The following is a 12,437-nucleotide window of genomic DNA, read 5'->3' on the forward strand; positions in this document are numbered from 1 at the left end:
CTATCGTTCTTCACATCTGATTCAACTTATTCTTCGTCAGAGCCTCTATCAAATTCTTCATCTTCTTCCGGGTTACGATTCAAAATCATGAGCAGTACTTTTTTTTATTAAAAAAATAATCTAATCATTATGTCCTCTTATGAACTTAACCAAGTTTTTTTAATAAGCTTCCATACAGGTACTTATACCTATCTGAAAGTTCATTTTTCTTATTATATTCTGACACCCGCACGCGCCAAAACTTTAGCACTGTGACAAAGTCAACCGTATTGGGTTCCTTCATGAAAGCTTTGTAAGACCACAGTAGTCCTTCTTTCTCTAGACAGTTACGTCAATGCAATTTCCATGTCTAAAAGCACACATTAACAGTGAATCTTAGTGGATTCTGAAAGCGCTCAATTATCGGAAGGAAAAAAATCATCGCTATGTCCCCAAATGCCGAAGACTATTTCTTTCGCATAGTATTCAAATTAATAGTGTACAGACCAAGAATGAAATTCTCAAAAGCAGGTCGTAACGACGAGCTAACCAGCACCCAAGCAGATGATCTCTATAGGTCACATGTAAATTTCATTATTGTTCAATGTTGATTTCCTAGATTTAAACTTCATTGATTTCAAGATTTAACTTAACCTGATTTACTTATTCTTCGGAATTTTATGCATTCGTGCAATATTAAGCATTTCTATTCTTAGATCGATACCGCAAAACTTTCTGGGGAAATTTCTTATTTTAACCACATAAGTACAATGGATAATGTATTCATTAACAATATTTGCAGTCTAAATATTAAGTGCCTAAACGTTCAATCGAGCATGAAAACGGAAAAAAATTCAATGCTTTGGTGATATAAATAGATTCCAAATTGTCTAGAAAATCAAACCGGTACGTTTGCTCAGTTTAATACGATGTTAATTAATTGGGAAGTCTCATAAAAAAGAAAGTTGCTTAAGCGCGTTCATGTGCGTATCTTCAACATCACGAAGCGGAGAAGACAGAGAGCAAATGTATCACTGATTGATAATTCTCTGATTCAGTATTCGGAAACAGAGAAGTTGATTTACGGAACAGAACAATTTATCAAATTAGGACTACAGTCATAAATGCAAAATAAATAGATAAAAACTATGCGAACGGAAATGTGATATTTCCTTTCTAACGAAAGTAACTTTGTTGATCTTATGTGTTACCATTTATTAAACAAACCTCGCTAAAATTACGCCAAGTGTGATTTTTTTATGTTTTTACTTTTACTCATGAACCTTTCAGCTTTTAGACAAAACTACAAAATGCATCGCCACGCTACTGCCAGTCAAAGGCATCTGTAATCGTTATACACAGCTGACAAAATTCGCATGTGAAAAATTACAAATTTACACGAGTTTCTATTCTTGATTTTGAAAAAAATTGATATTGTAAAAAAAATAAAACAAAATAAGCAATAATCAATTTGATCGTGTAAAATTGCTCCGATGCATCTATTATCTACGCATTACACTGTTTTTAATAATTTTTTTCGATTTTCTCAAAAAGTATTAATTTTTGTTACTTATGATATATATTGTAGTAGGTTTTTCTTCTATCAATTTAATGGTACCAAAATAATTATTGAGTGCTATTTAAAGAAAGATCGTGTTAAATTGACAAATTCTAAATTTCAATCATTTTTTCCAAAAACTTTTTCAAATATTTTTCTTTATTCTTTAATTGTTTAGGAACTTTTGTTAATTTTCCAATAATTTGAAATATGTTTAATCAATTTATGTCAAATAGTTTTGTAAATGATTGAATCGTAGAAAAGTCCGACAAGTATCAAAAAACCGTAAAAATCAAAATACGATGATTCTAAAAGGTCTGCACAAAACTTTACCACATATTTCTGGAGTAAACACACGACGATTTAACTTCTGTCCAAAAATTGACGATTTTCAAAATACACGACGTCAAAGTGAAAATTAAAAATAATAAAAATGATAATTACTTCATTTGTAATGGTAATAGATCACAAATCAGAATCTGTTTACATTCTTAGTGCACATTACAGAGAGCGCTGTCAACGCTAGGTGGACTCATTTTAAAGGGGCATACATTTTTAGCACTCTGTAAAAAAATTATTTATGTCAAAATTTATGTTTTCCTACATGAACTATGAAAAGCATATCTTGGTTCAAGTCTCTATGACCAGGCATAGGCATAGGGCATTCCTTTTTGAGATATTTGAAGATTAAAGTTCATTCAACGTTTTCAAAAGTAACTTTAAAATGCGTATTTATTCGTACAGTTGAAACAAAAACAACATCAAAATATTCGAACATTTTCAATTTTTATTATTTGTTTAAATACTCGTGTTGTTATTTCAGTATACTAATTTTTATTTTGTATTTTGCTGTGCTGTACGAACGTACTTTAAACTGATCTTCCATGGCATGCAAGGAACTTTAAACTTCAAATATGTTAAGATGGAATGCCCATAGGAACTTGTGCCAAGATACTTTGTTCACTGAAAAAGTGGGAAAATACAAGTATTGTCATAAATAAATTTTATACCGGATATTGAAAAAGTTATGTTGCTTTAAACAGAGTTCACCTAATGCTGACGGTATCGTTTAAAATGTGCATTCAAAATATAAATGGATCCTGACTTCTCGCCCCTAAAAACCCTCCGATGCGTCATTTTGTTTAAACAGTACTGTTATACACCGAACAATTTTTTTCCTTTTTTTAGTTTTCTCTTTATCCCCCTGAACTTTTAAAACCCTCCGCTTTTGGACTATGGTAAATTAGGTTAAATCGTCATATTTTTCCCTCAGAAATCTGTAGACGAATTTGATACAGACTTTTTAGAGACACCCGGCATATTAAAGACTGTTAAAAATCGGTACTATGCAGTATTATGAAACTTATATTGATTTTCGACAAAAAAAAACCAATTTTCATTTAAAAAAAATGCCGTGCCCCATTTAAAAAAAAATTGAAGTGAAGGTCAGTTTCTGGATTAGCCGGAAATTTCATGGGGTTCAAAATATTTTTACGATTTCAGGATTTTTCCACAAAACAAAAAAAACACATTAAATTTCTGATTTTTCATATACGGATTGTGTCTTCTCCCAAAGGCAGACCTTTTGTAAATGTATTGTTGTGAACAGTAAAAAAAAATCCAATATATCTAACGGTCTAATAAAATACTGCCCATTGTCAACCCAATTCATTGGCTGTCAACTAAGTGAATTGATATGTAAATATGGGACTAAATGAAAAATGGACGTGTTAACGAAACGATTATACCCTGTCAATTCGCCCACAGATACTGGTATAACGGGAGTACCTGTGACTATGGTGAAATTGTCTTATGGAGACGATACATGGTGCCATAAATTAGAAGGGCGTGGCGCACTGTTTGGTGTCTTGTTATATCTCAGTTTAAACCAGAGTTTTTCCAACTTCAATAATAAACGTTTCTGAATGATTTTTTTTTAAATTGCATGGGCGATCTGAACGCGTCACCGACTTACGTCTTTCGAGTGCTGATTCGGACCAATACCGGAACAGAAGAGAAAATTATGGCCCACCCATGAATTGCCATAACGCTCTAAAGGATGTTGAACGAAAGTTTAAATATTTGGCTAGCTGCTTAACGGGAAGAAAATCGAAATTTACGATTCATATATCTCCATCTTCTTCTCGTACTTCGTCGTAGGCTTGCTTGGTCAGTGGCGTAGGGGAGGCTCTTGTTTTAGAAATGTGAATAAACTTGTTACCAATGTAAATATTTACTCGAACAGCTCACTGAGTTTTCGTATGGAAGAACTAAAGGTGGTCCAACGAACAAAACATAAATCCTGTTATTCCCGTAATTAAGGAACAATTTCATCAATTCAAGGAGCAAATATAGGAGATTCGTTGGACGACGAAATGACACTCTGATGCCTACCAAAAAGTTAGGGGAAATATTTCTAGATCGTGAGAATGGAGAATCTACAGATCGTAAGGTGGAGAAGTTCACAGTCCTAAGGGCGAATTCCTACGCGAGTTGGTCATGAAAACTCGATCGTGAAGTGAAAATTAAATTTAATCAGTATTAACTAGTACAGTCCATTTAGTGTAAGCACTTGACGCCGTCACACAAAATCTATACCCAATTAAACATTTTTTACAATAGATATGTGATGAAATTCTCTTACGAGCGTGCTGTAAAGTGGTTCTACCACACGCGAGCGTTTTAAAATTACCACACGCAAATCAAAACTAACATAGACACGCTTTCATAGAAAAAAATCTTTTCTTTATTAATCTCACTGAGTCGTTGATTGTCCTCAGCTTCTCTCAGTTAAAATAGTTTCATCGTTTGAAAAGAAACATTGTGCATGTGCACTCACACACAGCAACGACCTAGAACATATGGACGTAGCATACATTTGCCGACATTCCACTAAACTTGGTCCCATTTTTGGACAGAAGGCCGCTGTCACTTATTACCCATATGACGTCATTTCATTATCAGAGATGCATTCAGCGAGAGATGCGTCATCAGAAATGCGCAATCAGAGCACATAAGACGTTGAAGATAGACCCCCATGAGTGTAAAAACGCTATTAGACAAATAATAGACATATTTGAATTATTCTATGAACACAATTAATGGCGTCCGCGTTGAGCTTCCACCATCAGTCACCGTAACATCATTTCGTGAATGGAGTGCACTTGTGCGTTTTTCTGATCCAGATGCGTGACATATTCGAAGAAGAATTTAATGAACCAGATGTTAATCTGGATGAAATTTTACAAAATATTTTATAAATGCCTGATAAGAACGAAATTGCCGGCCTACAAATTATGTGTTTTACTTGGCGAAACCGTAAATTTACTACCTAAGCTCGATTCATAGCCTCGTTTGCGACTCAGCTGTGAAAAACGTTGCGGCATTAAATTTCTGGGTTCTGCCTTGCGGAATAAATAAATATTTCAACCACACAGAATGTCTCAAAACAGTGTGGCACTGCTAATTGTTTTTATGGAATGTCATCAACATGATCGCCCTGTATCCTGCGGGTGATTACGCCTAATTCCTTTATAGAGGGTGTCAATTTAAAAGCGAACCACCCTCGATATTTCAGCCCTTGCAGAAAATATGTAAATATGTAAAAACACGTGGATTTAATTTTCAAGGAGGCGTTCTCAAGTTTAGTTTTCTATTAAATTGCATGCAACCTTTAGCGGGTGTGGCAAAAACCACTAATTTTGCATTGAAAATTTTTCTAAAAATAATGTGCCAACCATAAACAAGCTCACATATTAACTCTATTGTAGGAAAATTGTTTATTAATTTTTTAAGTGTTCAAAATGCTGTCCATCATTTTTTAGATAGGAATAAAGTCTGTTTTACAAACTCCGCTCTAACATTCTCTGGAATCTTCTACTAGAATCTCCCCACACGCAGCTGTAAATCTTCTCTTCAATCCTTTCAAATCTTCAAGTTGGGTTTAATAAATAACAAATTTAAGATTTCCTCGGAGTAAAAGATCCACAGGTGTTAAATCGGACGATCGCGGGGGCCATTCAATTGGTCGTCTTCCACCAATTTATATGTCAGGAAAATTATCTTGTAACCGCTATCTAACCGGAAGAAAACAGTATGGTGAAACTCCATCTTGTTGAAAACGAAAAAGGTTTTCTTATAAAACGCTATTATTCGTATTTAGCTAATGAAATGAAATTCACAATAATAACTAATATTTTAACAAAAAACTCAACAATTTCGTTGCCTTTTTTTAATCAAATAGTTTTATTTTTGATCTTTTTTTAAGCAAGTAGAATATTTAAATAAATGCATTTCGAAATACGAATAAACAAATAAATAATGAATTATTCTTTTGTTCCTTACCAAACCCGGCTTGAGGATTTGGAAGGATTGGAAAAAATAATTGAAACTGAATGCAGGGAAATTTAAGTAGAAGTTTATGTGAATTTTCGTTGAGTTCGAAAACAGACGTTATTACTGTTGAAAAAAATAATGGAAAGCATTTTGAACGCTTAAATCATTAATAAACAATTGTTCTACTATACAGTTGATACCTGAGCTTTTTTACAGTTTGGACATGATTTGTTGAAACTTCTCAATGAAAAATATTTGATACGGATACATTTGGAAAGGCAAATGAAAAACCTTCCAAGTAAGATATAACTCAAGTCCCCCTCTCATTAAAGATTTAAGTGGTTGTTTCCACCCCTGCTTGCGCGTGCATGCAGTTTAATAGAAAACTGACTTAAAAAATTTTCTTGAAAATAAATTCGAAGTTTTTGCATATTTACATATTTTCCATATTGATCAAAATATCGAGCGTAGTTGGTTTTCCAATTCACACGCTGTATGAAGCTTCGAGAATGTTTGAATTTACGAAGTAATGTAAGATTTGCCATTTTTGATGTATTTATTCGACCGAAAAAATCTGTTCGTGATTTTCTGTCACGGTTTCTTAAGACCTACTGCAGAGCTCTTGCCCTCAACCAATTCATGACAATTAATTTATTTTTAAAATAAGTACGACATATCAATAGATAATTATACAAAATAGAAATTAACGTTGAGGAAAATTGAGAAAAAATGCGAAAATTGACTGCCAAAAGAACATAATTTTTCTTTAACTTTCCTGAGGCATATGTGCTTACGCCAGTTTACATCTAATAAAAACGCTAATTAGCTTCTAGGTATGGTCCATCTCCACAATGGCTCGTTCAAAACTAATACTTTTCGCTTTTTTCTATGTCAAGGTTGAATTCTATTGACCCCTCCTCATACTCGAACGAGTTTATGTTTCTCCCATGATAGAAGGAAGACCAATGATTTTGGGCAACACATATTTAGGCATGTCCATCTACTTTAATTTATATTCAAGTGTAAACTATATAAAGGAGACTGGTCCAGAAGCATTATCAGTGTAGTTCGGCGTGTTGTAGTGTCACATCATGAAGCCATTTCCAGTGGCAGTGTTTACTATATGCATAATTAGTGCTTTTGCCAATGACGGTGTCAATACTTACACGGGAAGTCTGCGGGAAGTTTTAAACTTGTACGTTGAATGCTCGCATTCGGAAGGATTATCACCATGCTTGAAAATGAAGGCACTCGACCTAATCGATAGGGTTAGTAGGATGCAGAAAATTTTCCTAATGGACGGTGTAGTGATAAATGGACAAACCGAGGAAGTACCTAATGCTCCCACGCTGGAGGAGGAAGAGAAGAATTTGCCAAGGGCTTTGGATGCCAAGAATCAGGCCCTTAGCTCCATGTTGTTCACGAAGATTGCTAGAATGATTGGTTCTAAGACCATCGAAGTGTCCCTCCCCAAACTAATTGAATCAGGTAAGTACAAAAAACGAACTCCTCAGAAGTACATAAATCGAACCTGATTAATTGTTATAGCTAGAGGCAAACACCAAGACGATAAATTCGAAGAGCTGAACGGACTTTTTGATAAATTCGGAGGCGACGAGGGCGGCCATGGGGGTGGTGGTCATGGGGGTGGTGGCGGTGGGCATGGGGGCGGTGGTAAACATGGCGGCAAAAAGAAGAAAGGTGGATATGGTATGTCCACTATATTTCCTGCGAAATCAGATTAATGCAATCAATCTTAACAGACCTTAAGGACTTTTTCATGCAACTGATGGCTCAGAAATTGGCCATGCTTCCTCTCTTTATCGGTGGTTTGTTCATTCTCGCTGTCAAGGCATTGACGCAAGCCAAAATCGCCCTTCTCATCGCCGGTATCATTTTCGGAAAAAAATTGCTGACCAATAAGAACCAAGGTCATGTGGAACACGTGCATTCCTCTTCCGGCTGGAACGGAGGTTCTGGAGGAGCAGGAGGATGGGCTGGAGGTTGGGGCGGAGGAGCAGGTATATTTTATTTTTAAAATATTTCAAAATTTTCCAACGGTTTAACACTAGAAGATCTTTTCGCGATAGATCAACTTCATAGCTGCATGGTTATCATAGCAAGGAACAATGTAATGAAATCTGAAATTAATATTAATCGCTACCGACGACTTTGTTTTTATACGCTTAACTGGTTGTCATCATATTGATACTTCTCAGACTGAAGGAGATTTCAGAAAATAACATTACATATTCATCATCAATGTAATCGGACCTTTCACTGCAGTTCGATTACATCAAGGCGATGCTCTAAGCACTGATTTCACGAGCAACAGTTAGTTGCAGATTTGATATTATTAAATATTTTTTTATTTTCCATATCTGCATCGTGCGGTTAATATCGCGGTTATGCTAAGCTATATGCGTGACTTACGTAAACGGGCTGATGATTAAAACAAACTTGCAGTAGGGGGTGGACCGAGACATGGGACGTTAATCCAACTATTCGCCATTTACTAATACATGTGATTCACTACTGATAAAACGTGAACTTAACTAATACTTACCTCTGATACACATACTTGAGCATTTACTTACCGATCCCTCCTTAAACACATGGTTCGAAGCTTCATTACAAACACCTATCTGTAATTGCTCATTTTCCGTTACAGATGATCTTTTAGGTTCTTTGAAATTTACTTAAAAATTCCAAATAAATATGATATGACTACCTCATGCGTTACCAACAGATAGTTACGTCAAAGTAGGGTTTTTTTCTGAGAAAGCGGTACTGGAATATACTGACCGCTATAACACGTTGTCCATGCACTTTACGCGTATACACTTTTTGGAAAGTATCGTTAATGCCCTATTACGGGCGTTACATTGCAACACCGCTTTACTAAGAAGCTCTAGCTCAAAAGTCAATCGTAGAAATCGATCTCTTAGTTTACTCAAAAATTTCAAAATTCGGCATACGGAATTGGTAGTTGGTTTGGGGCGGTGTTATCCTGAACCGAAGTGACCTACCCATAGAGTTCCTCTGTCTAAACTAGACGAAAAATTATTTCACAGTCCTTGAGAATAATTCTTTAAAACATTATGAAATCATATGCTTTTGGGTTAGACAACTTGTATAACATTTTATAGCCGTTGAACCGAATATGAGCCATATTACAACTACACATCGCAGCAATTCTTTAGCGTTAGTCATATTAACGAAGGTACCGGTTTGATTACTATTACACAAACTATTTGTTTCCCTTATAGTATATTTTTGTATTCTAACACTTTTTTTAGTTTTTTCCTCTAAAAGTCTTTCTTCTCTTTTTAAGGGGGCGGCGGCTGGGAAGGCGGCTGGGACAAGCGATCACTGGATGAAGCCCACAGCTTGGCCTACCAAGGACAAAAGCAAGAGGCGACCGTGTCTCCATAGGCTCCAAAATATTGAACTCTGCCACTTTCCATTACACAGTATCTTATAGTGTAGACCTAACCATCACCCATCTAGTCATCTAAATCATTCATGTCTTTTCATAATTACACGGTCTCATGTATTACACTCATGCGTTGAACTTGTACAAAAAAAATCTATATTCCGTGCCACATGTAGGTAAATGTGTCACACAAAAACGTAGCTTAATGACCTTTCCTGCCTATGGTGGGATTCAATTTTATGTCATGAGCATTACTCACAATCACATTCCTTAAATCATCTCTATGCAACTCGAATTCTTCGATTTGCGGCTATGACCAATATTTTAACCAGAGATTAATTAGGCTGCTTCTTACGATGTTTTTGTTGACCTGAGAGTTACCGGATAACTATGAACGTGTATTTATTGTTAATTTATTTATTTTGATTATGTATATTTGATGCAAATAGATGTTTATTACTTATAAATTGGTTGATCATGGTGTTTTATTAAAAGAAGATATACCTATCTTTGTAGCTTCAATTCTTCAAGCTTCTACACGTCAAGGTTTTAATTGAAGACACAAAACAAGAAAGAGTTCTTAATATTAATTAGCAATGAAGTAATGAGTCAATCCGTGAACTCAGGTTGTACGGTTGACTGGGTCACCTAAAACCAAAACAACTTCAACGGTCTTGCAGTTTCAGTTTCAATCATAGTTTTCTCCGGGAATTAAACTCACTATCTCTGAACGGTACAGGTGAAAAATCGGCATCATCTGCAAGGTGCAAAAGCAGGGGCAACTCTCTCTTAAGTCCAATGATGTGAAGAGAGGCGAAATTCTGGGTCACGATCGACCAATGGCCTTCGCTCTAGGGCAAGAAGAAACAAGAAAATCTGCCATTGAAACTTACTCGTGGAACGCGGTACCGTCCCCTCTTTGTCGCCGTTTTTATCAGGTCGTACCGCGAGAAAAGGTCAATCTTCGTGTCAAGGAAGATACTATAAAACAACCTGTAAAATCACTGGGTGCATCAGTCGAAGTCGTAACCTTCCGGTGCGCGAATGATGAGGTCTCTTGTATTAGTGGTGGTGCTTTGCGCCCTCAGTGTTTTGGCCCAGGACAGTTTCGAAAGCGCTAGTGTACGTTTTATGTTGAAAATCTATGATGAGTGCGCAAATTCTGAAGGTTTCTCACCCTGTCTGAAAAAGAAGGCGGTTACCTTCTTGGACAGGGTGGCCAGAATGGAAAAACTACCCCTGATGGAGGGCGTGTCCCTTATCAAGTCCAAGGACGTCACAGTTGCAGAACCCCACATCCTCGAAAACGAAATTGAACAAAACTTGCCTAGATCTATGGAAGGTCAAGAAGAAGCCCTCAACAACATGCTGAATGAACGAGTCAATAGCCTCCTGGGAACTAGGATGATCGAAATTTCCATGCCTAAAATATCGGAAATGATTGAAGAAGGTAACAACAATCCAGCGAAATAAAAAAAAAATCAATTTAAAAAATATATTTCAGGCCGAGGCAAAGGAGGCGGCGGCAGCAGCCTCGGGGGAGGCGGCGGCGGCGGAGGCGGCAAGGGAGGCGGCAAAATGAAAGATATGATGGGCGGCATGATGATGGCCGTTGCGGCGAAAATGGCAGCGCTCATTCCCATAGCTATCGCCGGGCTGTTCCTGCTAGCAGGAAAAGCGTTAATTACAGCGAAAATAGCTCTGCTGATATCAGGAATAATAGCCGTGAAGAAGCTCTTTGCCGCTAAGCAACAACACGGTGGCGGTGGCGGCGGCGGAGGCCACGGTGGTGGCTGGTCTAGCGGTGGTGGTGGTGGCGGCGGCTGGCAATCTTCCGGAGGAGGATGGGATAAGAGGTCTTTAGAGGACGCCCAGCAATTGGCCTATAGGCCATACGAAAAGCCATAAATCGTTGCGGTACAAATATGTTTTTGGGTCGATTAAGTTGTAACTCTCTAACTTCCTTTCGAAAAGTGTACCATTCCCGTGTTTGATGGCCTAATCAATGTCATATTTATACATAATTTATCTAGTCACAACCCTTATAATAATTATAGTAACTTGCATGGTTTTTTATAACTACCCAATATCTCAAGGAGTGGCACACATTCGAAATCACACAGATATTGATGTTTTCTATTTAATCTAAGTTTTGCTTCCAGAGGAAGCCCGGACAGCTATATATGTCAATGCAATTTTGCAAATTTTTAAGCTATCAAGACACACCAACTGGACGTTATTTATTTATATTTATTTATGTTTTTGGACTTGACTGACTTTGACTTGTATGCCTGACAGTATTTTTTCTGCTCTCTGCCTCCAATAAAAAATAATGTTGTTGATTAATTGTTTCCTTTGGCCCTCGCTGAACGAGATACTTATTTCCATGTATTGGTATTGCTGGGTAGATAAAGAAAGAAAGTTTGATAAAAGAAAGGTAAAATGAGGTAAACGCAAGAGAATTCCGAACAAGCCAATGCAATTAACATAATTGTTGGCGTGTGATCTGCTCGATAGGCAATCTCAATTATTTACCTTTTTCTTGTGAACGAGGACATTATGCTCTTCCTCGTCCTAGTTTCTAGCTATTCGGCATACATGTATAAACGATTTTTTGTCCTTTTGCGGATTTTAGAAGTGCAAAAACAGTTTCAGATTTCCGATTTCACTTCTTGTACACCTGATGGGTTACATGTGTATGATCCGAACTGGTTCGACGTGTCACCTGATATGTGTAATGAACATGCATGTAATTGGCAGTTTTTCTTCGATTGAATAAAGAGCTAAAAAACTTTCTCTCCAAAAACTCTCGAATTATTGATGAAAATCGATTGATGTTAAGCAATCCGAGTGTTAATCTATTTCATCCTAGGTCTTCGCGTCTAACAAACCGTAAAAATCGATTAACTTATTGAGAGCATTTTATCGGCAATTGGCTTTTTGATTAATTCGTCATGTTTGTTGATTTTGGTTTAGTTACACTTGGTTTGTTAGATTTTCACGCTCACTTTTTATTCGCAGAAATTAAATTCGATTGATGTTTTGTTCCAATGCATTTGAGTAGTTTCGGTCATTTTGAGGTGATTATATCTGGCGTTTTCTGAACCGTAGCCTGACCATTCTCATGTT

General features: G+C 36.6%; 2 protein-coding genes across 2 annotated transcripts; both read left to right on the forward strand.

The window, feature by feature from the left end:
* Positions 1 to 6,785: 6,785 nt before the first annotated feature.
* Positions 6,786 to 9,769, forward strand: LOC136343355 (keratin, type I cytoskeletal 10-like). Its single transcript, XM_066290046.1, has 4 exons — positions 6,786 to 7,360; positions 7,421 to 7,582; positions 7,636 to 7,893; positions 9,207 to 9,769. The coding sequence occupies exons 1-4, from the start codon at positions 6,964 to 6,966 to the stop codon at positions 9,305 to 9,307; spliced, it is 918 nt and encodes a 305-aa protein (XP_066146143.1). The 5' UTR covers positions 6,786 to 6,963; the 3' UTR covers positions 9,308 to 9,769.
* A 536-nt stretch (positions 9,770 to 10,305) lies between these two features.
* Positions 10,306 to 11,650, forward strand: LOC136343361 (uncharacterized). The gene is made up of 2 exons (XM_066290054.1): positions 10,306 to 10,758; positions 10,813 to 11,650. The coding sequence occupies exons 1-2, from the start codon at positions 10,353 to 10,355 to the stop codon at positions 11,214 to 11,216; spliced, it is 810 nt and encodes a 269-aa protein (XP_066146151.1). The 5' UTR covers positions 10,306 to 10,352; the 3' UTR covers positions 11,217 to 11,650.
* The last annotated feature ends 787 nt before the right edge of the window (positions 11,651 to 12,437 follow it).

The sequence above is a fragment of the Euwallacea fornicatus genome, chromosome 14, assembly GCF_040115645.1.
Source record: "Euwallacea fornicatus isolate EFF26 chromosome 14, ASM4011564v1, whole genome shotgun sequence".
NCBI lineage: Eukaryota > Metazoa > Arthropoda > Insecta > Coleoptera > Curculionidae > Euwallacea > Euwallacea fornicatus.